Source organism: Dreissena polymorpha, chromosome 6, assembly GCF_020536995.1.
Source record: "Dreissena polymorpha isolate Duluth1 chromosome 6, UMN_Dpol_1.0, whole genome shotgun sequence".
Taxonomy (NCBI): Eukaryota; Metazoa; Mollusca; class Bivalvia; order Myida; family Dreissenidae; genus Dreissena; species Dreissena polymorpha.
This window is the reverse complement of record NC_068360.1, coordinates 46,032,464-46,060,238: the sequence shown is the minus strand read 5'-3', so window position 1 is coordinate 46,060,238 and position 27,775 is coordinate 46,032,464. Positions and strand designations below refer to the sequence as shown.

Genomic DNA, 27,775 nt, shown 5'->3' with positions numbered 1-27,775 from the left:
CTGTTGGGCAATCTGAATGACCGATAGCCCAACATATGACCATGCAGTATATGCACAGTTGTTATATATCGATCCCATATTGTAAATTGTTGATTTCTGTAGAATTTTCCAAAATGAATTCAGGTCAGGAGCCTTAAAAGCTGCACATCGTTCATAATACCCAACATTATTTAACTTGACTTGAGGATACACTGATTTTGTTTTCTAAGCCTCACATGATAAACCTGATCTATAATCAACACTAACCTATTATTCTCAATTTTATTATTATTGTTTAATTTTTATGTACAGTCTACCATATGTCCATATGTAAGTTACATGATTGTACACCACGGACTCTAGATGAGACGGATTATGAAACGGGACCGTATTGGCAAATAGCTTGTCGATACTTTGTTACGTTACCAGTAGCTATCAATTAGCGTACATCCAGCGCCGAGGTTATACATTTTGATGAACCCTCTCACTTCTTTTTTATATTATACTTTCATTTCTCGGCCGATTTTGACAAATTATATATCATTGGAAAGCCTACGTTACGTAGTTTATAGATATATAAATATATATTATGTTTTTCTTCTAATTTGGGCAGCCCGGCGAGTTATAACTTTTACTTTTGTAAATATCACACCGTTATAGAGTCTAGATTTACGGTTGACATGTTTGTACTTTATACCAATTTGTAGCGTTTATATTTGGAGTTCAGTTTTAAAAATTACATCTTGCATAGGAGAATAGAATTCTGTATACGATAGAAAAAAACTGGTTTTAAAAATGAAATAAGTAAGGAATGACTTTGTAAGAAAGTATCGCGCGGTCCTAACCCAGAGAACTGATGCTACAGTCTTGGCGATTATGCTTTTGTTTAGATACCCGCCATTTAATTTCCTTTGTCATGATTATTATATTTTTATGGAATATATTGAAATATTTTGTTCACGAAACATAACAAGAGGGTCCGCTATATACGCTGTCTCGTAATAAAATTAACACCCTGTCTGTGTTATAAACAAGAGCTGAAATCGTTATTCGTGTAGACCGTTTGGTTCGAAATGTTGCGTGGTTATCGACCGACTGTGAGTAAACGCCTGGACAGATTTCTTTGAAGTAAACTTTTTTTGAAAGGTTGTCCAATTGCCCATAAGAGGACCAAGGAATGCTTTGGATTATTATTATTTTTGACATTTTTGCGGCCCGCGAAGAAAGGCCTATGAAAATTCTAATTAATGACCTTGTTATGATTTTAATATCAAAGGGTGGGGATTAGTTTTTTCGCTTTTTTTTCATTTTTTCTCTCATTAAACATGATTTTATATATTTATTTGAATATACTATCCAGGGGACGTTACTTCCACCTGTGACAATACCCTGTTGGGTAGCTCTCAGTGCTGCGAATTAAATAGAGCGTGGCCTTCCTTAGAAATGCTTCTGCCACTTGCACAGAATTTCTAAACTTGTTTGTTTTAAGTGCTGGTGATTTATAATGCAATACTACTCTGCAATGGTATTTTTTACCATAATTAAAGCAATATCTATGTCTGTGTGAAACATTTCTTGTTTAAAACTCATTTTCTCGGCTAAATAGTCAGCAGTTGTAAACGCTCGATCTACTTGAATAGAATCCTGACACGCGAAGTATTTGGCGAGAGCGAAAATGACGTATTAAATTAAGCACGAATCCAATGAGAAGACACGGGGTGCTGGACGTTTCGTGCCACTACCAGTTCGTGCCACTGATATTTGTGTAGGAGGGCATTGGACGTTTCGTCCCACTGATAATATATAGGCGGATAGGTGTGAATAATACCGTATAGGTGTGAAATCAAACTTTCGCACCTTTGATTGTAACATCTGTTCAATGGGAATACAAAATTGTTTTATTTCAAGATTGTTTAAGAGTCGATTTAAATGCTTCATATAATACATTTACAATACATTACATAAATATATTAAAACATCAGAAGTAAATGCATACATACATTTAAAAAAAATGGCAGAGATTACATAAATATATACAAACATTTGCAATAAATTGACATTAACAGCATCAGAAGTGAATGCATGCATACATTTTAACAATATCTAGATTGATTACATAAATATATTCAAACATTGTTTTAATACACATATACAAAAGTGCACAAATATAGAAACACAAATACAACAGCATACTATCCTATCATACACATACACAAATCATATATACAATGTATTGCATTTCAGAAGTCCTCATCGTGGATGTCATCCTGGGTTGTGCTCGGTCCCAGCCCGATGATATGGCTGCACGCTCTCAGCAGTTGAGAAGTTGTCATGTCATCGTCTTCGTACTTCTCCCAGATCTCGAAGAGCCGCCCATCGCACTTCTTTGAAGATTTTCCGGTGTACCCGAGTCAGGGCGTGCTCCGACACAAGGCGGATTGTCAGATCCACTCTTTCTGCCTCACGGCGCAACAGGGGGACGAGCACGTAAAACTCTAGGTCGGGACGCCCTGCTCGACCGTTGATTCAGCGATGCCATCCTGGAAAATATGTTGTGAACTATGATGTATATTAGTTTGTATATAATAATATTTAAATTATAACTATCCAATGAAAATATGATATATTAGTTTTTATAAGATATTTAAATTATAACTATCAATCGAAAATAATATATTGCTTTATTATTCTATGTATTTAAAAAAAAAATACCTTCAACGTCGTTGTTCGTTCGTCCGTCTGGCGGTATTATATACTGTGTGTTCAACTTACTTTATTTACTCTTTCAGTGAATTACACAGTTTGTATCATAATTAAAGCGGTGAGTTGTTTACTAATAGGTTACTAATTGGCCATTAAAGGCCCGTGTCGGTAAATTAAAGGCCCGATTCGGTAATTAATTGTTTGCTAATAACAGTAAAGACACATACAGCTAATTGAAAGTTTGTGAGTCGATAGTAAAGCATAAGCTTTTCTTAAAAGAAAAAGACCAACTTCTTTTAAAATTGTTTTATTGTTCATTCATGCTATATATTATTATTTATGTATTTAATACATACAATTGAAGCATAGAAAATAACAGCATTTCATGTTTTATATTTATTAAACATAATGAACTATGCAAAATTTTATTATTACAAGCACATACACATGATTCATAAAAAATAAAAAAAATTTTGCTTTATGTTTATCGCATATATTACACTATTTACAAATATTAGTATACTAACGATAAATCATTTTATTTGTATGTTATTTATAATCATAATTGTCAAAATTGTTGTAATTTTCTACATTTATTAACAACCCAATATCATTCACACCTATACGGCATTATTCACACCTATCCGCCTATATATTATCAGTGGGACGAAACGTCTACCCCTTTTCAGCACAAATATCAGTGGCACGAACTGGTAGTGGCACGAAACGTCCATAAACCGAAGACACGAAAGGTATGAGAACGAGGCATAAACTATAAGACAATAACTCGATCATAACCAACCCATACCTTTAATTTTTCGTTTTCTTTCCTCATAAACCTTTTGCCAATACGACCTATCGTACGTTACAGAAGAAAGATGACGATTGCATATCAAAATGCAAAGCCCGCAGTGTTTATTTGCCAAAAGTTTGACATTTCTGCAGACGCACTTGACAGCGGACGCCATGATTGTTTGTTAACACTGAAAATATTTAAATGTAAGAATCGCAAAACTAAATGCGTGCAGCCATGTTCGGATGTGATAGACAACTTTACTTACAGATAAAAAACACATTTTAACAAATAAATACACTTACGCATATATATTTACCACAAATATAAACCCATATACAAACTATCTGTGAAGGAAAAGGCCTACTACGTTCAGCAATTGTAGCCTATATTTCCGAGTTGCAAAGCAGTTGTTGTTGTCTTCTCCAAAACACTTGAGACCAGTTGTAGTACCTACCAATAGCAGGTATTCTGAGTACGATCTTAAGATATCTTCTTGTTTCTGTTAATCTACATGACCCACCATGAGCCTCTGTGAAATTTTTACGAGGATTTTTAAACGTTTTGCCACGTGTATGAACATTTCTTTTATAGTCCATATAAACATATGAAAATATTGTAATAATTGCCTAATAACAGTTCAATTATCCCAGTGGAAAAGCCCATTCTCAATTAACTATGTGTTTTAAGGTTCATCCGACATCCACCACCATGCTTATACTAGTGCTCAGTGGAAAAAGTTTGAGGGTGGCAGGGTTCGCCAAAACTAGAAAAATCTGTCAGTCATTCGGACTGACAGACTTGAATTTTTTGTCAGTCCGAAACAGTTTCTGTCAGTCCCACTGTCCAACTAAACTATAACAGCAAATCACAACAAAAGAAGTACCTTTTAGATATGTATTGGTTTTGATCACATTAAAATACAATAAAAACATGTCCAATGTCGATATAATTAAACAATTATTATATTGATAATAAACCACCTACATGTATAAACCAAAGGCATACTTTTTAGACTTCTTTTTGTCAAACTGTTTTTTAGCCTCCACAGCTCAAAAATCCGTGTTCTTGAAAAGTTAGGGTGACATCCAATCAAGTTTGACTTAAATGCACACACCCATTCACACTACTTTGGATGATTTCAATTTCTGTTTATTAGCCAATTCACAAGGTCTAAAACAACACCTATTATTAAAATATTTTCTCTAAGCTGAGGTGGTTGATTTCCAGGTTCAGTTAAATGAATGTATTTCACACCTATTTCTTGATAGAAAGGCCCATGATAATAACCATCATTCATTCTTGTTGTCTGAAATAACACAAAACATATTGCTACAAACTATCAACAACAAATCAACACATAAATATCCCTAGGTCCGAATTTTAAAATATCCGAAATATAGTACATCGGGTGAAAAATGTAATTTTGATTTCAGAAATTGTTGGTATGTAAATTAAAATATATCCTTCCCAGAACAATATAATAATGAAACTATTTAACAGAAATGCTCACAAATGCCTGTCGAAACAAGTTTTCATGCGGTTTTTGTCGTGGAGAAATTAAATGGAACAAACAAAATGGCGGACGCACTCGGTTGCTTTTTTTAACAAAGACCATTGATTTTGAACTCGGATGTGATAGTCAATTCTAATCCAACTTTAAACGTCAAAATGAAGGTAAGAAAAAAAGGATTTTGACAGAAGTTGAACAAAAAGCATTTACCTTCTATTAATCCAATAGCACATTATACAATTTCTTTTTGAAACCATTTTTCATCCGATTGTGTCGGTCAGTCGGACTGATTATCTTAAATCACTTGTCAGGTCCTGAGAAAAATTTGCCGGTCAGGACCGGCGGACCGACGGTTTTGGCGAACCCTGCGGTGGATGTTGTTGTTTAGTGCTTGACTTTTGAGTGTTTACTTTGTATAAAAAGGTCAAGACATACCACATTCACTTTAAGTAAAAGTAAGAATGTACTAAACTAATAGTTATGATGTTAAATCATTAAATATATTCAATTGTTAATTACTTTGGTATAAATTTTGTTGTATAATGACATGGCTTAGGCCTACAAATTACGCCAAATATCTGCCAAAGCATTAATCACAACAACAAATCATTATTATTTATTCTTTTTTTTAATTCAATAAAAAAAAAATCTGTTTTTGAGACATTTAAAAGAATACTTTTGTACATCTCCAATGTTTAAACAAAAAAAACTGCAAAAAGTATTTTTAAGAATAAAATAACATCAATTGACATATAGAATTGTTAAGCATTATTAAATATTATAAGAACAATATATTCATGCTATCTGTTTAGAGCAAAAAATGGTTATAAGTAACATTTTTTCAAAATATATTTAAAAAATACCTTTATAAAAATGTGAATATTAATCAATTTCAAATTTATGGCATTAGGGAGAATTTTCAATTCTTTTTTAAGTCTCTAAATGTCGCTTAGAACTTTTTCGCTCTGAACAAATAAGTTGAAAAAAGTGTTTTTTCAGTGCGAAAATGGTTCTAAGTACCATTTTTAGCAATATTATTATGTCAATATAGAAAAAGTATGTTATATAAAAATAAATTCTGTAAACTGATTATTTATGTTAGGCTAAAAATGATTTATAACTGTTTTGCTCTTAACGCCAAGTACAAAAAAGTGAAATTTCAGTGCGAAAAGGGTCTAAGTGACATTTTTTTAAATAACTTTTTTGTTTGTGAAAATTCAAAAATGTATTTTAAAAATGTGATTAGAAAAGAACATTCTCTATCAAACTTGAAAATATAAAGCCTTTTTTGTTGTTATTGTTAATATGATACAGTTTTAACCTTCCGTCTGTAAAATTTTGAAAAATGCACTTAGAGCTGTTTTGCTTTCACCCCTCGGTTTGTAAAACCATTGAAATTAAATGTGGATTTCTAGTGCAGTTTTGTTCACTACAAATCAACAAATAATATAGTCAATAGTAATAGTGTACAATTAATAAACAAAAGTACCGGTTTGCGTAAAAAAAAAATGTTTATGCATAACGGGTTTGATTTTGCCACGATCATGCTTCCATAGTTTACAGAAAATATCAAAACTAGGCCATTGCACATGCGGAGATAATACCAAATTGGTTTGACAGAATGGCGGGAAATAATGACTACGGGAAATAAATAGCTATGTCGGTCTGATGCGATATATTTTCATGGCCAAAAATACCATAACTGATCGGATATTGTGCAATGGAATGCTAAATTACACGTTGGATTTATGAATTTTTAATTTAAAGTATGAAAACGCTAAAGACGGCAGGGAATTTGTGATTCATTTCTAATTGTTCGTAAGTGGGCCAGTGTTTACGATGTATAGGGATGACACAACTGGTGTTTAAATGTAATGATCGAATTTTATTTTGCATGGAATATGTACCTTTTAAATCTGTTAATTATTAAAAATGTGAAACTCCATCGTTCAACGCTAAAGAAAACCATTTGTCGTCTGCGAGATTCGCAAATGCGAAGTGCGCAAGATTACCGGACGCGCAAGATTACCGAATTTAACTGTATACAATCCCAGTTATGCGCACAGATTCCATGCTTAACAGATGTCATTCGTTACCAAGTAAGGAAGGCGTTGAATAAACTTGTAATTTATTTCATTCCCATTAAATTCATTTCAATTTTTTAGCTCATCTGATTGCTCAGGTGAGCTTTTGTGACCAGCTTTTGTCCGTCCGTCCGTCAACATTTGTTCGTAAACACTCTAGAGGCCACATTTATTGTCCGATCTACAAGAAACTTGGTCAGAAGCTTTGTCCCAATGAAATCTCGGTCGAGTTCGAAACTTGTAAACACTGGAGAAGTCACGTCTCATGCCCAATCTTCATGTAACTTTGTCAAAATGTTTGTCTTAATCAGTTAATGATATGTTGGTTGAAATCAAAAGTGGTTCCGGTCTGTTGAATACCAGGGCCGCCAGTGGGCAGGGCAGTTTTCCTTTTTTTGGCTATAGAGAAACCTTGTAAACACTCTAGAAGTCACAATTTTTGCCCAATCATCATGAAAAATGGTCAAAACATTGGTTTTATTGATATCTCGGACGAGTTTGAAAATGGTCCAGATCGGTGAAAAAACATGGCCGCCAGTGGGCGGGGCATTTTTCTCTATAATATACAGTGAAAACATGTGAACACTCTAGAAGTCACATTTTTGGCCCAATTTTCATGAAATTTGATCAGGACCTCTGTTTCCTTGATATGAGATTTGAGTTTGAAAATGGTTCCGGTCAGTCGAATAACATGGCTGCAGGGGGGGGGGGGGATTTCCTTATTTGGCTATAGAGAAACCTTGTAACCACTCTAGAAGTCACATTTTTTGCCCAATCATTATGAAAGTTGGTCAAAACATTGGTTTTATTGATATCTCGGACGAGTTGGAAAATGGTCCAGATTGGTGAAAAAACATGGCCGTCAGTGGGTGGGGCATTTTTCTCTATATGTATATAGTGAAAACATGTGAACACTCTAGAAGTCACATATTTTGCCCAATTTTCATGAAATTTGGTCAGAACATTTGTTTCCTTGATATGAGAGTTGAGTTCGAAAATGGTTCCGGTCAGTCGAATAACATGGCTGCCAAGGGGGGGGGGGGGTGGCAGTTTTCCCAATCGGCTATAGAGAAAAATCTTGTTAACTCTCTACAAGTCACAATTTTTGCCCAATCATCATGAAAGTTGGTCAAAACATTGGTTTTATAAACCAGGTTTTCCGAAGGAAAAAACTGGTTATTAGATTGGCGAATGCTGGCGGGCTGGCTGGCGGGCGTAACAAGCTTGTCCGGGCCATAACAATGTCGTTCATTGTCAGATTTTAAAATCATTTGGCACATTTGTTCACCATCATTGGACGGTGTGTCGCGCGAAAGAGTTACGTCAATATCTCCAAGGTCAAGGTCACACGTGGAGTTCAAAGGTAAAAAATGGCCATAAATGAGCTTGTCCGGGCCATAACTACGTAATTGAATGTCAGATTTTAAAATCATTTGGCACATTTGTTCACCATCATTGGTCGGTGTGTCAGGCGAAAGAATTACGTCGAGATCTCCAAGGTCAAGGTCACACTTTGAGTTCAAAGGTCAAAAATGGCCATAAATGAGCTTGTCCGGGCCATACATTGTAACTTTGTCATTGATTGTCAGATTTGTTCACCATCATTGTACGGTGTGTCGCGCGAAAGAATTACGTAGATATTTTCAATGTCAAGGTGGCCACGACTAAAAATATATTGATTTTGAAACAAGCCCTTTATCAGAATTTTTTTTATATTGAAAACCTGGTTTTGTGAAAATTTTGTCCCTTGTTGATATCTCGGACGAGTTTGAAAATGGTCCAGATCGGTGAAAAAACATGGCGGCCAGGGGGGGGGGGCATTTTTCTCTCTCTATATATATAGTGAAAACATGTGAACACTCTAGAAGTCACATTTTTGGCCCAATTTTCATGAAATTTGGTCAGAACATTTGTTTCCTTGATATGGGATTTGAGTTTGAAAATGGTTCCGGTCAGTTGAATAACATGGCTGCCCGGGGGCGGGGGGGGGGGGGGGGGGGGCTGGCAGTTTTCCTTATTTGGCTATAGAGAAACCTTGTTAACACTCTAGAAGTCACAATTTTTGCCCAATTATCATGAAAGTTGGTCAAAACATTGGTTTTATTGATATCTTGGACGAGTTTGAAAATGGTCCAGATCGGTGAAAAAACATGGCCGCCAGTGGGCGGGGCATTTTTCTCTATGTGTATATAGTGAAAACATGTGAACACTCTAGACATCACATTTTTGGCCCAATTTTTATGAAATTTGGCAGAACCTTTGTTTCCTTGATATGAGATTTGCGTTTGAAAATGGTTCGGGTCAGTTGAATAACATGGCTGCCAGGGGGGTGCAGTTTTCTTATATATATATAGTAAAAAAAGCTAGTGAACACTCTAGAAGTCACATTTTTTGCCCAATCATCCTGAAACTTGGTGAAAAGATTGGTTTTATATATATCACATAATTAATGCCATAATTATTGCCCTTAGATTGTCCAAATTTTCATTATATTATACAAAATCCTTGTAAACACTCCAGAGGTCACAATTTTGTTTCAGATTTTATGAATCTTGGTCATAATATTTATTTTTGTAAGCAAAGTTTGATGTTTGGTAAGGGGGGTAAGCTCAAAATATAGGTCACCAGGTCAAATCTTACAAAAACAAAATCACTCCATATACCAGAGTTTTGGTTCAATAATGATGAAACTTGACCAGGATGTTTGTCTGGACAATATCTAGGTCAAGTTTTACGTTTGGTAAAGATTAAATGAACCGACTCCTCTCAGGTGAGCGAACTAGAGCCATCATGGCCCTCTTGTTTTATTAACAGCATGTTTAACCACGCAAAACCCTTAGTTCTATACACAACCGCAAATTACATCCCCTACAAGGGTTGTTTACCTGGTATCGAGACGTCACATCAGAAAAGCAAAGAGTACTCAATTGTGATATGCATTAGGCCAACAAATCTTCAAAAATTAGATTCACTGAACACATTTATACAAACTGAAACAGCAATTTAACTTTTGAATAACTACTATTTACAATTTAAGAAGTTTCTGTTTTAGCAGTCAATCTTTTTTTCAGCAATATTGACATGTACAAGTGATAATGAATTGCATTAACACAAAAGTTTGCAGTGCGTTCAAATAAAATTTAGGCATAATGTTATTTTTAAAAGATTTGATAAAGTTAGCATCCAATTGGGACAGGTTATACTCAATGAACATGTGTATATCGTCAAGTCATCTTTTTGCACGCAAAAATTATTCCATGCAACATTTACTAAGAATCGTGAAAAATTAAAAGAATTTTCATTAAAATAAATCAAATACATGAAAGTGTTGTGTTTACACTAGCAATGAATTTATGTGCAAGTTTAATGAAGAGTTACAAAAAAATTGAATGGAATAGGGCTAAATTTGGATTATTTCAGTTGAAGCAAGATTTTGAAATGCAATTATAATTGTTTTTTACTCATTTAAGTTGTGTCTGTATTTGTTTTCAAGCTAAGTTATGTTAGTTAAACAAAATACTAAGAGCGCATGCGTATGACATCATAACGAGAGCTGCTTTCTTAATGTATACAAAGTGATCGAAATTAGTCTGCGCTCAATATAAGGGAGTTGTACGATATGTGTTTTCAGCCCACCCGAGCATTTAGTTCTCAAGTTGAGACATTGCCTTGTGCAATATGTGGTTTACCATTTGCATCATCACTACTCAAAATACTTAGTGATAATGTTTATCTTTACAATTTATAGTAATAATACATATCGGAATATGGGTCACATTGATCCAAAATAACTCAGCAGATAAAATCAAAAAAAATTTTTTTTTACCTCTCTAGATGCTACAATAATGACACAATCTTGATGAAACCTGATAAGAATATTCATTTTGACTAAATAAAAGCCATTTTGTAATTGGGGTCAAACGGGGTCCATAACTATATCACCAGGTCAAGTTTTCAACAAGTTGTGTACCTTCAGTTTATTGTAATTCAGGTTAGCACTTCACAGACACCTGCTGTTAACAAATGTTATTTCTTTTATTTAGAAAATGGATAACAGACACCTTTTGCCACCATCAGATGCATCCTACCAGTCCAACATGCCTGTAGGATTGAAACCCTTTTGGCATCAGCAAAAATTTCCCACGGGAAGTGGCTTGCTAAAGTTTCCTACAGCCAGTGGCATTCAAGAGTTTCCAACTAGGATTAACATGCAACAGTATCCCACGGGGCGTGGCATGCAGCAGCAGCAGTTTCCCACTGGGAGTGGCATGCAACAATATCACATAGCCAGTGGCATGCAACAGTTTTCCACGGAAGGTGGCATGCAACCGTTGTCCACAGCATTTGGAATGCAACAGGTCCAATCTGGCCACATGGATTCATTTCCTAGACAAAAGGCAACATCAGACCGGAATTTGTATGCCTCCTATTCAAAGTCCTCACCAGCCACCATGGGAGGTTTGCAGCTTCCATCTTCTAATGACATAATGGACGATGATGATATGTCCATCAGTAGTTATTCAGACAATGACGAAAGCTGGAAGCCAGCTCTAGTTGTAGATCACAATCATGAAAGCTGGAAGCCAGCTATAGTAGTAGATCACAATCATGGAAAGAGTAACATAAGTATCACAGCTCAGGAAGAAAACAATTGCATTGCCAATAATGTTGTTGATGAGACTGTTGCAATAAAAACAGGACATGTAGAACCTCAAAAAGACCGCACATCCGGATATTCAGAGGTAAGATTTAAATACCATCAGAGCTCCAGATAAAGTTTCGGGTTAATTAGTTTTCACTTCAATTTTGTTTTCTCAATTAGTTTTTTTCAAAGTTAATCATTTTCAATTAGTTTTTTCTTTCAATGAAAAATATGTAATAACAAACTGAACTTTTAACTCCATTGACTTTTGCATGAGCTACTGTGTGCATACTGGCTTCTTTCTGAATTTAAAAGCCCTCTCTCACCACATTGTGTTCAATACAAGAAGAACTTTTTCAAATGAATATCAGCATCAGAGCCTTCAATCTGTAACCAGGGAAAGTCATTTTACCATGCCGAGATCTGTTTTTGCGTGATACCGCGATGTTTGGGTTTGGAGATCGTCGATAACACCTCATCAACCGCTTTTGACACTACATGTATATTAGATATTATACTATCAAAACTAGACTTTGGACTTTGTTCTTGCCGCGAAATGAAACCATACTGTCGCAGAATGAAGTTTCTTTTGAAATCGTCCACGCTTTGCAGCCGACTTTTTTAATTTTGTAGACAGAAGAGCGGAAACGGAAATGCAAATATTGGTTACAATAAACTAATTCACGGATCCGGTATTGGAAATCTCGTTATCATTTAACTTTCCCTGCGCAGAACATGGAAATTCCTCACGATCAAACAGCTTGTAATAATTCGGATCCGTCTGTCTCAATTCGTTTTGATATGATGTATTTTGATTTTCTTTTCGTTTTTCTTTAAAAACAAATCGTAATAACAATAAAACGATGCTTATCTGGAGCTCTGTACTATTCTTGTGTTATGTACATGTATGAACTCAATGTAAAAAAAACATTTAACATTTGTTTATTTGGAAGGGCTATTATAGTATGTCAACTTTTGGTTGATTGGGAAAGGAAATCATGAAGCCATTTTATGGAAATTTTACATATAAATTTAAAAGAGGTAAAATTTATTTATATAAACGTATGAGGAAAACTTACTACATGTATATAAACTTATTCTATGCTTTATACATGTTACTCTCATTCAGTGCTTTATATCACAACATTCAATTTTCTATAACACACATTCAATTTTCTATAACACACATCAATGCTCTACAACACGCACTTAATGCTGTAGTTATTACACTCATTCAAATCTAAATAACACACATTTATTGATCTATAATAAGCATTTAATGCTGATAAACATAATTTATGTTCCATGCTCGATAACACTCATTCAATACTCTTTAGCATACATCAATTGCTATATTATACTCATTCACTGCTCTAAAAATACACATTCATTGTTGTATAATACACATTGAATGATTTGTTGCTCTATATCATACATTCAGTGCTCTATAACACAAATTTTACAAATTAAATGCTCTATAAACATATTTATTGTTCGATTACAAATGCAATGCTCTATAATACAAATTAAATTTTCTTTAACATACATTAAATGCTCTATTATTATATACTCATTTAATGCTCTTTATTTAAATACACATTTATTGCTCTATTATATATATTGAATGATTTGTAACATAATATACATTGAATAATTTGTAACACGCATTCAATTTTCAATAGCACACATCAATTGCTATATAACGCACGGTGTCGTCTCGATTGTCCCACATTTAAAAAACCAATACACCCTTTATGTAGGTGTGAAGAGGGGTAAGAAGGGTAAAGTTACAGGTCGGTTCACGAATTACACTTCAAACACTTAACAGTAATACCAGAACTGGACAAACATGCATGCGTTATAAACATAATTAAAGTATTATTTTGATTAACTACGATCAAAGTATAAAACGATAATTATATATTATTTGTTTGTCACATAAACGCACAATTGTTTAATAAATCTATAAACATAATTAAAGTATTACTTTGATTAACTACGATCAAAGTGTAAAACGATAATTATATATTTTTTTGTTTGTCACATAAACACACAATTGTTTAATAAATTACTCGATCAAAGTATAAAAATTAGCCGTTGATAGTATTTAAGCCGTAACAAACCTACCTAACTGCAGATCAGAAAACATGGCAAATGCACAACTTCACGTTGATTTTGTTCCTAATAAACATGGAGGGATGAGCCTTGTGCTTCACGGTTTCAGATTTGTAGTAAGTATTAATATTGGTTTACTCAACGACTTTAAAACATGGGGAATATAATGTTAGTCTGCCGTAATAACAAAAGTAAACATTTACGTTGATTTGGTTCCTAATAAACGTCGAGCCTTTTGCTTGACGGTTACAGATTTGTTGTAAGTATATACTCATCTTCTTTAAAACATGGACAATATTGTTAGTCTGCCGTCAAATGAAAGTATATAGAGTCTTTATTCAGAAGGGGTGTTTAAAAAGGGGAAACACTGCAGAGAAGAGATTACGCTAAAGATTGATGTATGTAATAGTATTATGCTTTATGATTCAATACAGATTTTCCGGTGATTTTCATTCATAATTATTGTAATATACATGTATGTTGTTTCGATTACAGGTTAAAAGCAGACGAGATGATCGAGTATATTGGACGTGTGCTGTGCGTAAATGTCCGTCAAGGGCGACTACTAGAGAAGGAATCCTCATTGGAAACAGTGGACACCATACACACGAGGGAAATCCATTAGAAGTAGACTCAAACAGAGTGATGCAGAAGATACGGAAACGATGCCGAGAAGAAACGACACCAGTTCCCGCAATCTACAAGGAAGAGTTAACTGCGCTTCGAACCCGTGATTGGAATCAAGACACCGCATCGCTGGTTGTGAACTTACCAACATATGAAGGCTGTAAGGCACAGTTGTACCGCCAAAGAAGTAAAACCAGACCTCCACTCCCGAAAAACAGACAGGATATCCGCCTTGATGGAGAATGGACACAGACATCTACGGGTCAGCGATTCCTACTCATAGACGAGGGAGACGACCAGAGATTTCTTGTCTTTGCCACAGACTCGAATCTACAGAACCTGTGTGCTGCGAGAACTGTTTACGGTGACGGAACATTCTACACTTGCCCTGACCAATTCTACCAGCTCTACACCTGGCATACTTTCGTAGACGGACACATGTAGCCTGTTATGTTCGCCCTACTACCAGGAAAGTCAGTGGAAGTATACAGACGGTTATTCGAAGCTCTGGTGAGAGAGTGCGCGCAGATAGATCTGATCCTTCAACCAGACGTCTTATTCATGGACCACGAGATAGCACCCAGAAATGCTGCCAGGCATGTCTTCCCAAGAACAGATGTAAGGGCCTGCTTCTTTCACTTCGCACAGTGTATTTGGAGAAAAGTTCAGTCGTGTGGACTTACTGAGGCATACAGAACCGACGAGAATGTACACCGCTTGGTACGGAGAGCAGCTGTTCTTCCGCTTGTCCCTATCGAGGCTGTGGAAGATGTGTGGTTCAATGCCCTCACAGACGTAGGAGATTTGGACCTTCCCGCAGCAGTAGAGACGTTTACCGACTATGTTACTGAACACTGGATCGAAGGCGAGAAGGAAGTATGGAACCATTTCAACACACACGGTCCTAGAACAACCAACAACCTAGAAGGATGGCATAGTATGCTGAAGAAAGTTATCCATCATCCGCACCCGAACATATACAGTATCATCAGGACACTTCAAGAAATAGAATCCTTGAGCTACATCCGACAGCTACAATACTCAACGGGGGGCACCCGACCCATCAAGAAAAGGAAGTACAGAAATATTGACCAACAACTTGTTGCCATGAAGGGGCGCCTACTTGATCAGACTATGACTGTTGTGCAGTATGCGGATGCCTGTTCATATTTTGTACATCTTTGATTTTCTTGTTTGGGTTGAAACATTTCCATGGGGTTGTCTGAGTTTTGGGATCGTTGGACATTTGCGTGCTATATCATGCTGTGTAATGCACACAGGCTGATGAGGTACGGAAATTTAATTGACTATGAACAAATTCATGTTATAGGAACAAATTCTTGTTACATTTTCTATGGGTATTAAATCAATTGGTTTTGAAATATACGATTATTATGAAAGTTAGTCTATATTTCATGCTACTGGAGAAAATAAAAATAAAATATTGATCGAGAAGCATTTTATTTGTTTATTTTATGTTAGTAAATACATAAACAGAAATGAGAGAACAACTCCTCAATCATCGCACGGTATATCGTCGGTATCGATCGAAAAGGATGTTATTTCAGATTGTTACAAAATGCAGTTTTGTCCTTTTTTATCGAGACTGACGATATGCTGAAGTGTAGAAGTTGTAGATGGTGGACAACAAATTGAACCTAACTGTAGTTGGATTTTAGCCCCAGGCAGTCATCTTACCTGCATTTTCTGATATCGATTTTGAATCCTAAAAATCAAAATGTGGGACAATCGAGAGTAAACCTAACGCACATTACAATGCTCTATAACAAAAAATAGTGCTATGTACATGTAACACATACTCAATGCTCTCTAACACACAGTGCTCTCTAACATTCAGTGCTCTATAACACACATTCATTGCTCTATAATGCACATTTCTTGCTCTATAACACACATTCATTGCTCTATAACACACATTCATTGCTCTATAACACTAATTGTGTGGTCTATGACACATATCCAATTCTCTGTAATACACATTCAGTGTTCAATGACATAAAAAAACATCACAAATTACTGAGCTTTGAAGCAAACAAATAAACATGGCATTTAGATTTTCAAAGAATATTAAAATTTTGTAAGGGCGAGTTCAGATTTTGTAAGAGCAAATAAGGATTTTCAATCACTAGTACTTCTGGATAATAAGCATTGTTGGGGATGTTATATCCTTGAGTTAAGTTTGATAATAGCCGACAAACGCTTGACAAATATCTATTAAGCCAAGACTGTGAAATGCACAATGAAACTTACTATGTATACTTTTGTATCTTTTCAGATTAATGAGGAAAATGATGGAGGTACGTTTACTTAAAAGTTTGACTTTGGTTTTACCCTTAATTAAGTACAAATATACAATCAGTCATGAGTTTATGTTTGTACATAGTAATTCACAACCATTCCATTTATGGTATAATCTGTTGTGTGTACAATATTTTTGCATGTTATTTAATCGGAAATATTTACTTTGTGCAATATTCAATTCCTTCCATCTCAGGCCATTATTTTTTATCCGTTGTTTTACAGGAGTGCCATGATGTTAAACATTTTGTTCATTTTAAGAATAAAACAGAACACCCTTTTCCAAACTTCTTTTTGCTTTTTTTTTCAAGTGGACACATTTTGAATTTAGATTTGTAATGCTCCAGACTTAATGAATTTTGTGGAAAAGTTTGTGGTAACAAATAATAAAACAATGTTTGCCTCATCGAAAATAAGGTTCATTTAAATGTTTTCAATTGAATTTGTCTTCCAATGCCCTTAAAGAAGGGCATATCAGAGTGAAACGGTTCGACCATCCATCATCTGCCCATGGTCAAAGTTGAATTTGTTTGTAATATCCAATTAAAATATATTGAAATTTGTCCAAGTTACCCTTTATTCTTTCACTGTTGTTATTAAATAACATTCATATTGGTGTGTCTCATTAATTTAAAAGAGCATATGGGCATTTGTAATCTGATGTTTTTTTATCTGTAGAATGTGACCCGGAACATGTTCAGGCGCAGGTGTTCCTGGGCAACCTGGCAACCAGCACAACACAGGTAACCAACATCCCAGTGGTCTACATGGTAACCAGTTAAACAGTAGTCTCAATTGTAACCAACACCATGGTAACCAAATGGAAAGTGGTCTCTATGGTAACCAACATTAGAGTTGTCACCATGGTAACCAAAGTTACATAAGTAAAAATTGTAACCAACGTCAGAGTGGTCTCCATGATTATGAACATAAGACTGGTATCCATGATAACCAACATTACAGTAGCCTTAATTGTAATCAACCTCAGAGTGGTGTCCATGGTAACCAACATCAGAGTTGTCTCCATGGTAGCCCATATTTGAATGGCCTCCATAACTAACATCAGTCTTCTCCATGATAACCAACTTCAGATTGGTCTTCATGGTAACCAACAACATATGTGTATCCCTGAGAACATTAGGTAACCAACATCAGAGTGGTCTCCATGATAACCACATAAGTAACCAACATCAAAGAGGTGCCTGTGATTGCTGGTTATAACTAATCCTTATGGGATGTGGTTACCATGAAGAACACTCAGATGTGAAACCAACATGGTAACCATGTTGGTTTCACATCCGAGTGTTCTTCATGGGTGCCACAGGTAACCATCTTCAGTGATGTCTATGGTAACCACAGAAAACCATACTGTAATAATTTCCCATAGGAAATAGTTATACCCTGCAAACAATGTTTATTGAACACCTAAGAACTTAATATGAAGAGGTACATTGTAGTCACTTTGTTGGTTGGCTGGCCGCTCGCTCTGTCTTGATACAAAATTAATGTGTGTAATCACCATAAAGTGTGGATGTGCGAAACACAATTTTCATGTGCATTGATCCACTCATTTGCAAGTTATATGCCCTTAAACTTTACCATGGGCATGGCAGCTGTATTAATCAATGTTATAAGTTTGTGAATAAAACTTGATCCTCATTTATCTAGCGATTTTATTGACACTTTTATTATGGCATCATTATGCAGCATAGATATTTGTGTGCATGGATTCACTTATTAATCAGTTATGTGCCCATGAACTTAACAATTGGCATGACTGCCATATAAAAATATATGTTTGTGGAGCGAAATACTTGAAAATTTCTCTTCAATTGAAGTGTTGGTGTGCTAGACACAATATTCACAAGTACATGGAGTGATCAAATTATTTCTGAGTTATGTTCCCTTGATGTGGCTGATATACCTGAGGAAATATGGTTGGTATATTAGTCATTTTTGTGAAAAAATTTATATTACATAAAGTCCTTTATGGGAATTTTTTTTTTCATAGTGTCTTTTGAGTTAATTGTTCATCACACTTTTTATCCATTCTTATGTAAGGACTGAGAACTTCTTTCTTTGAATAATGTATATTTGTAGTTTAAATAGGTGTAGACCTTCAGTGAAATAATGGTTTGTTGAGATTTAAGTCTCACAAAGTACAAGTGCCACAATGTCTTGGGCGAGTTTAGGCAGTAAAAGAGTTAAGCCAGTGCCAGGGCACAAGCATGTGCCAGTAACAGACAACCGCCTTTCTTGAAAGAGTGGAAGCATTTTGAAAAGAATGGCTGAAAAAGTACTTTCTTGACTGAATCCACTTGATCATTATGCTTCAGGGTTAGATTTCAACTTACAATCTTAGTATTGTAAGTCCAGCGCTGCACCAACTGTGCTATCCGGGCCAGAAAACTTAATTTTTAATATTTTCATATCATCATATTGTACCTAATACTAAGAATATAGCCTTGCGTTGTTGTTCCAGGGTGAGGTCAGAAAACTTCTCAAGGGGTATGATGTTCATGTGTGGATTGGTGTCAGCAGTGGGAAGCCCTCCGATGTGTAAGTGAAATCACCCGTTCCATTCCTTGTATAGGCTGTGGTGTAAATACTGTTATTTGCCTTTGCCTTATCACCTCACACTTAATAACATGGGTAGTCGGATTATTTTTGTATAACCTGATTATTTTTATTCTTTAAGTATATGTTTTTTATATATATCTCATATAAATGAATATATGTAGAAAATATAGCTGCAACGATTCACCAACAGCTCGATTCGATTTCGATTTCAGACACTCCGATACCGATTTTTTCGATTCGATTCATCTTCAAACCTAGTTTTATCATATATTCTCTCTTATGCCTCAAAACTAACATTTCTGTTCAAATGTGATTTCAATAAAACACATAAAAAAGAATAGCAAATTAGGACTCAATTTTAATATAAAAACCTCTGACTAGAAGATTGTGTTGATTACACAGTAATATAAAAAAATAAATAATCATAAGAACGTATCTGGAATCAGTTGAATGGTAGTACTATCACTAATATACTTTGACCCAAAACCGTCTACCATTGTGCCATGACAGCATCACCTGTTACCTGTAGGACAAATCACATTCTCTAATAAACTTAACAAAACTCCAACAGAAATAGAACTACTTTTCTGGCTGGCGACTTGAGTAGTTGCACGTGTGCGACCTCTTAGTCTTGCTAAATCAACATTATGTTTGCGTTTGACATATTGCATTAGATTAGTGGTTGAGCCGGACTTAGCGTACGCCACATCCGTGAAGCACAGTTTACACTTTGCTTTATCTGTAGGGCTACCATCCTGAAATCCAAAATACTGCCACACTTTTGATTTTAGCTTCTTAGCTTGTTCAGCCATTTTGACGCTTTTTCCGAAAGTAGACCGTAACAGGCTTATTGATTGGATGACTAAAGTAATAAGCAACCAATCGCGCGCGTAGTAATTACAGGTAAAGATAAAACCTACACCTTCCTGTATCAAAAGTCAGAATACAGCGTGCTTTACATATCTATGTATATATATGTATATATGTTAAAGAATCAAATCGAATTTGGTATGGTTGGTTTCGTAATCGAATCGAAGCATTTCGAATCGATTTTCCATGAATCGGATCGAATCGTTGCAGCTCTAGTAGAAAATATATTGATACATATATTAATGCATCACAGTATTGTTACAATTTTCTTTAGGTTAAAGGGCTTGCTTATGTAGATTGTAGATTTTTAAGGAATTAGTTTGAATGTATTTGTATATTGTTTATGATGTTTAAGTTCTCTAAAAAGAATTGTATGGTGATCAAACGTACCCTGTTAGCTTGAACATTAGTTGAAGAGTCCAAGCTAAACTACTCATCCATGTGTCAGCCTCATGGTTTGCAAAATGCTTTGGTGAAGGTTAGCGATCTACCCAACATTTTACTGTTGAGTTTGGGGTCATTGTGGAATGTCACTGAAGTTGCATAATGTAACCTTCAATTTAAAAGAATTATGCCCTTTTTGTTCTGAGAAATTGTATGTTAACTTTAATGTTTAAGCACAAATCTATCTTAATACTACATGTATTGAAATAATTTTTCCATAAACATCCTGTGAACAAGTGACTAATTTGCACCAGAATTATGCCCCTTTTGTGCTTTAAAGAGTCCTGTAAAGGTTCGTGTTGATTCTAGACCGCCCTATTTGTGCTATTTTTAAATAATCACACACATTTACGGTATGAGAAAATTGGCATGCTCATATTTCAGGAGTTTTTTATGCCCCTGAAGGAGGGCATATAGTGATCGCACTGTCTGTCTGTCCGTCTGTCCATCTGTCCCTCTGTCTGTCAGTCACACTTTGAGTTTAGGGTTCGAAAAATGCTCATAACTTCTATGATGCTTCAGAGGTAACCTTCATATTTGATATGCATGTGTTTAGGGACAAGGCCTTTTCATACGCACACAAATTTTGACCTTAAACTTAGGGTCCGCATTTAGGTTTTGAAATCAGTGTTTAGGTTTCAAATATTGCTCATGACTTCTATCAAAACGATTTTAGGGGGCATATGTCAACCTACAGCTCTTGTTTTAAATATCAAAGCCTTTTTACTATACCCAAAATGTTGATAGATAATTTAGGATTGTCTGTAAATTACATGTATCTCTTCCACCAACTAAAGCCCGTCTAAAGTCTTAACATCTAAAACATGTCTACAAAACCCCCCCTATTTTTCAAAGTGTTGGGCGAATTCCCCCCCCCCCCCCCCCCCCCCTTCTTTTGGAGTTCTAGAATAGACACTAATGATGTTAACTTATTTTTCATTGTTAACTCAAGAGAATAAACAGGTTAATGATTCTGTAGGTATTTTACTTTTAGTTGCAATCCAGGTCTCCACAACTTTGGAAGAGTATATTGCCAATATTAACCTGGCACTTATCTTTATGTATGAATATAGTCAAGTACCAATACAATGAATATATTTGTTTCCCTACTGAAGGTGTTTTTAATTTATCGAAGCCTGCTTCACTTAGTTTATTTCTATGACATCAGTGAAGTCATGCACAACTTGTACAAACGAGACGGAATGCAAATATAGAAAACAATTCAAGTGTTCAATTGATTCTAATGGAGTTCACAAGGGCCATCTCAACATTGTTTATCTTTAGCAAAGTACACAGACACTGATCACTATATATAATGGGGTATTGGTAGTTTCCTGCAGTAAATACTAAATTAAAATTTTATATGATTTTTGACAATGCTGCTTCAGCGAAGCAGCTTGTCTAAGTGATCATACCACGAAAAAATTCTTCACAATGGCAACCTATGTAAAAGACCGAGCCAGTTCGATTGAGTTAGCTAAATTTTCTCAATCGGCATACCTTGCTGATTATCATTGATAAAGGTAAAGGTGCTTGGTTCCTGTCCTCTTTCAAATTAATCGAGAGGTTCAGGACAGGAACCAGACACGAAACTGCCAGGTGGCACTTCAAACGCTATGACGCTGGGAAAACCCCAAATGTAGTTATTTTTATATTTGATGAAAATGTTACCCGTCTCCCAGTTTCTCTGAATGGGTCAAGTTCCCCAGGGCTGTTACTTCCCCATACCCTCAATTTTTCATTGTTACCAATTTTCTTTTGTACCCACAATTTTCTTACCCAAATACACAATTGTGGTAATGTAGATAAACTTAAAATGATGCTTTTATATCCATCCTCTTCAAAAGCATTGTCACATCAGTACTTTCAGTACTTTGATTTTGTAATGATTCAGCTTTGTTTTAACCTTCAGATTAGTAGGGTTTTCCCAAAGCAAGCAAATTCACGAGTAAGTCCATTTAGTCTATTTAAAAGGTCACATTACGATAACTTTGTATTTTAATATACTGTATTTATTTAAGTGCTGTTTACCACTGATACTTTTTCAGGTGCGCATTTGTGAAGTTTCCTTCCCTAAAGGAAGCGAAGCGCTATGTACAAGAGGCAGAAGACTGCATGTTACGAGGAAAATGCCTTGAAATCAGATTTGCGGCTGCACAAGATTTCGAAGACTTCTGTGTTAAGAAAGCGCCAGGTAAATATTAAATTGTTTACTTCATGTTTTCTTAACTAAATCTTCAATGTTAAAATCAAACATAATCAAATCATTTGAAGCAAATGTGTATAGAATGAACAGATATATTAAATGGTTAACCATCAAATAACATAACTTGATCCAAAAATAAATTGCTGCTAGCTTAAATGGCCGTTAAAAGTTTTGAGCAATCAGGCACATATCAGTGGACTTAAAATTCCAGGGGAGGAGAAAAACAGCATGAAAGCGTATTTTGGAGGGATAATGCTTGAAAGTTATTTTCATAGAAAAAAAAGCCTTTTGAATTCTTAATCTTTGTATGTAAACACAGCCTTTTGAATTCTTAATCTTTGTATGTAAACACAGCCTTTTGAATTCTTATTTGAATTCTTTTGTATGTCAACAGAAGTAAGAGCAAGTATTCATGTCCCAATACCTTCCACATGAACTCCTTCAACTGGGACTAAAGATGATGTCAGCATCAGTGCTGTCACTAGCCACTGTGATGCGTCTGTGGTTCATCTTTTTATTGTCCCCTACCGGTTTCACCGGAGGGGACTTATGGTTTGCGCTCTGTCCGTCAGTCCATCAGTCATTAATACTTTTTTGGATTCTGCGATAACTTTAATGGTTCTTAATATTTTTTCATGAAACTTGAAACATGGATAGATGGCAATATGGACATTATGCACATCATTTCATTTTGTTCCTCATCAAAAATTATGGTTGCTATGGCAACAAATAGACTAGAAATTCTGCTGAAAATGGTGGTTTTCTGGATCCTGCGATAACTTTACAAGTTCTTTATATTTTTTCATGAAACTTGAAACATGGATAGATGGCAATATGGACATTGTGCACGTCATTTCATTCTGTTCCTACGTAAAAAATTCTGATTGCTATGGCAACAAATTTAAAAAAAAAACAATATGACAATGGTGGAATTTCTGACAATGGTGGAGCCGGGGAAGTATATTGTTTCGCAATAGTCTTGTTTTGATTATTATCCCTTGCTTTGACAGTGGATGGATGTCATGACAGTGAAAGCAAGCCCTGGGTTGTCACAGAGACCAAGAATAACCAGTCTTATCAAGAGAGTGTAACCAGTCAGATGGTGTCAGAGAGTGAACATATTAGGAAGGAGCAAGAGAATGTTACCAGTCTTAACCTTCCAGAAAGTGTTACCAGTCTAAATGTGCCAGACAGTGTTACCAGTCTAAACATGCCACACAGTGTTACCAGTCAAAACGTGCCAGATAGCATTACCAGTCTAAAAGTGCCGGAAAGTGTAATCAGTTTGAAGGCCAAATCCACATTTGAAGCCCATATCAACAAAGAGTTCCCACAATCCCCACTCATAGGTATGTTGCATAGAAATCTGTTTTCAAATACATTTTGATGTGTACTTAAATAGAAAAACGTTCATGTCACAAAAGAAGGGTATATGGAATGTTAACAGTGCTGTATTTCTTAGTTTGTTTCTTTCTGGTTTTAGTGTCCACTATGTATCTTCAACATTGAAGGATTTTAATATAAATTTGGATTATTATAAGCATAAAATGAGTTGCAGAGAACTTCAATTATCCTTGATTAAATGTCAAGGTCACAATTTTATGGTCAAAGGTTTATTTTCTTTTTTGCTTATACTTTTGTATAATACATTGCCTTTGAATGTGGTTGCATACGTATATTATATTGATAATACTTTTTATATTGACAGTTTTTTATACACATTAGAACAATATTTTGTTTTTAACTGTAGTGTAAAGCCAACTTTTTATAAGTTCTGACCTGGCTTTTACAATTTATGTTCTTAATTAATGAAAAGTTATATATTAATAAGCAAACATGATTATAAAAACTGACAATATTATAATGAAAAAGGCATTATTTTCATTACAAAAATTTTCTGCACAATGCAGTGCTCCAGCTAGGTTTAAAAAGGGGCAGGGGGAGGGGGGGGGGCTATTTCGTCAAAAGGGAACTTTAAAGCCCGTAGTTTTTTTCAAAAGGGCACTTTCGAGGACACAGTATTATCCGGCATGCTCCCTGTTGCATTTTAATTTTTATATTTTTGATAATTGTTATAATATATTATTTCCACTATTATTTAACCATGCAAATAAGATATCTACAATGAGGAATAAATTAATAACACAATGTTATACAAGATTTATAAATTATAATAAGTCTAAAAAACAAATATTTTTATTTTTTTATAAATAAAAGGGCAGGGCCTCGGAAGGGCAGAGCGTGGCTTCGGAAGGGCAGGGTGGGGCGCCCTTCCATTTAGGCTTAGCTAGAACACTGCAATGATTATTTTCATTTTTTATATTATCTCCAAAAATATTCTTATTGATTCACAGGATTGCAAAAAAAGCAAAACATAAAAAAACGTGTATAAGTGACTTTTAATGTGAAAATCTCTTTAATGGTATTTATTGCTGTTATACTAGGACTTAGATATGTGGCTGAGTATATAAAACCAAATGGAAGTTTGTACTTGTGCACACTTTGCAAGCAGTGGTTTACAGATTCCAACATTGCCAATCATCTAGTGGGACTATTCCATCGTATGAACTACTTTGTAAGTTTCTTTCAAAGCAAACATTTCTAAGAACATGTCTTTTTCATCGATTTCATTGTACAATGTCTTTGGTAAATTAAAAACATACCAGTATTTCGCTGATTGTGGTAAATGGGAATATCATCGACTAATTTGTGTATGAAGAACAAGACAAGTGCAGCCATTTATATGCATTTTTTTTAATCAGTTTTATTTGTACAATGTTTACAGTGTCTTTCGCTAATGCATGAAGTAATTCTTTCCTGATGCTAGATTTACATTTCATTAATTGTAAATGTCCTACATGCAGAGTGAGACAATTGCAGCCATTTACGAGAACATTCTGAAAAACTGAAATAAGTAAAATGCAGTGGTATGCAATTCTAAGGGTCATGTATATGAAGTATTTTTTGCTGATGTTGGAACGTATTGTCATTAATCTTTAGCATTTTTATTCAGAAAGAGGCAAATGTTGCCATTTTCAAGGATGTTTATAATGGCATCGGTTTGAATAATTTGAATATATAGTAGATGGAAATGTTTCAATTTTTAACACACTTTATGCAGAAAGAGATGAATGCCACCACTTACAAGGAGCTTTTAAAGGTAGTTAAGGAGCTAGGGCAGGATGCAGTGGAGACAGTATGTGCCCGCTACTTGTCGCACAATGTTAACCGACAGGAGGCAATGGTTGTTGTGCCTTATAACAAGGATGTGCTGCCTAGAGTGGCCCTCTTGATTGATTTGGAGAGTATAAAGGTGGGTTTTATAGAATATGTATAATGATCACGTCAGTCATGATAAGCCCCGCCTACCATGTTGTATTGCTGCATGCCTATCGCTATATCAGTGTAGTATTAAATTAGCCACCAAACTGACTGGTGTTCTAGCATTGTCTTAATGGGGCCTTTTCACAGATTTTGGCATGTTTTGAAGTTTGTCATGATATGCTTTATATTGATAAATGTTAACATTGGGTCTAAAAATCTCCAGTAAAAAAAACCAGAAAACAAATAAAGAATTTAAAAAAGTAACCCTGAACGGGGCTCGAACCACTGACCCCCTTGAGCCATGGAGCAAAAGCCTACCGCTCTATCCACTAGACCATCCACTCTCATATCATGCGTAACGTATTTTTCACTTTATGTATGCAATCCTCATAGTATAAAAAAATACAACGACAACAACAGTATTCTCCAAATTATTCAATTGTTTGGCGTTGCAACGCTTAATAATTTTCAGGTTTTTATATTGTCAAAAGATGCACATAATGGATATTTTAGAGCATGGTAAATGTTCAGTATTACAGTTTCCTCACAAATATCATCACTTCAAGGAAAATTTGCAAATCTGAAACAATTTTGTTCAGTTTTGTCAATTTACCAAAGCGTGAAAAGGCCCCTTTAAACCAAACGTACACAACAATGTCATTGTTTGATAGAAGAATCTTCAGTACCATTTTTTGTATCTTTGGAAAAAAGGTATTTGTATCTCAATTTCAATTCCATAAGAAATAAATCTCATTATCTGATGAAAATTGTTCTGATCATGTGGTATATTTTGTTGTGGTTTAATAGGAGATGCATGTCAGTGAACAATAAACAAGTTTGTAACCACATATCTGTAGAATTTCCCAATGCAAATCAGCAGTTTCTTTGTACGTGTATTATGCATAAGTCTTGTGCATTTGAACACCCATATGTTTTTTTTTGTTCCCAAAACAGAAGATATCAATATGTCTGATATGTGAAGTAAATGTTCAAATGTCTCCGTTTTAAATCTGTATACAGTCAATTTTAATAATACCTGTTTGTAAACTAAAGATTTGATTTCCAAAATTTTTTCAATGTGACAAGAATGTCACATGAACAACAAACACAAAAATGTCTGTAATGTTCAGTGGACTGGTCCCCAGCGTTTGGATGCTAGACAGCAAGATCTTGCAATGAAAATACGAACAAACAAAAATGGGTCTTAATTCATGTTCTCAGAGTCTTTCCACCTCAACTGGATTTATACGAAGAAAACACTTCCTGTAAACAAAAAATACCATAGGAGCGTGAAGTGTTGTCCCTGATTAGCCTGTGTAGATTGTACACAGGCTTATCTGGTATGACACTCTTCTTACATGCTTTAAGTCCCGTATCCCCATAGCACAGCTCCTACATTTTTCAGTTGGCCGGTCTCCGAGAACTGGAGGCCAGGAAGCAAAGTCTGGCAGTGAAAAGGGAACCAGATATGCCCCTGAGTACGGTGGAGGGATCCAGAATCGAGGAGTTCTATAAGAGCAACACAATAAAGAACCCACTGAACAAGCATATAGTTGGTATGGACATATGTACTAAA

General features: G+C 35.2%; 2 protein-coding genes across 9 annotated transcripts in view; one reads left to right on the top strand and one right to left on the bottom strand.

Annotated features, from left to right (window-relative positions):
- LOC127835224 (5'-nucleotidase domain-containing protein 3-like) overlaps positions 1-3,652 on the bottom strand; it is a 35,595-nt gene extending 31,943 nt beyond the window's left edge. For all 3 annotated transcript variants that reach the window (XR_008028420.1, XM_052361546.1, XM_052361547.1), the window contains exon 1: positions 3,491-3,652. Coding sequence is in view for 2 of the 3 variants with exons in the window: in XM_052361546.1 (XP_052217506.1) it covers positions 3,491-3,650 (160 nt within the window). In the remaining variant the exon portion in view is untranslated. The remainder of the gene's footprint in view (positions 1-3,490) is intronic.
- Positions 3,653-3,695: 43 nt separating this feature from the next.
- The window catches only part of LOC127834340 (uncharacterized), a 101,044-nt gene continuing 76,964 nt past the window's right edge, over positions 3,696-27,775 (top strand). For all 6 annotated transcript variants that reach the window (XM_052360096.1, XM_052360094.1, XM_052360093.1 and 3 more), the window contains exons 1-10: positions 3,696-3,941; positions 11,116-11,814; positions 16,753-16,774; positions 17,454-17,518; positions 19,258-19,334; positions 22,718-22,863; positions 23,886-24,224; positions 25,320-25,450; positions 25,997-26,188; positions 27,605-27,755. In XM_052360096.1, coding sequence (XP_052216056.1) covers positions 11,119-11,814; positions 16,753-16,774; positions 17,454-17,518; positions 19,258-19,334; positions 22,718-22,863; positions 23,886-24,224; positions 25,320-25,450; positions 25,997-26,188; positions 27,605-27,755 — 1,819 coding nt within the window. In that variant the 5' untranslated portion in view covers positions 3,696-3,941; positions 11,116-11,118. The remainder of the gene's footprint in view (positions 3,942-11,115; positions 11,815-16,752; positions 16,775-17,453; positions 17,519-19,257; positions 19,335-22,717; positions 22,864-23,885; positions 24,225-25,319; positions 25,451-25,996; positions 26,189-27,604; positions 27,756-27,775) is intronic.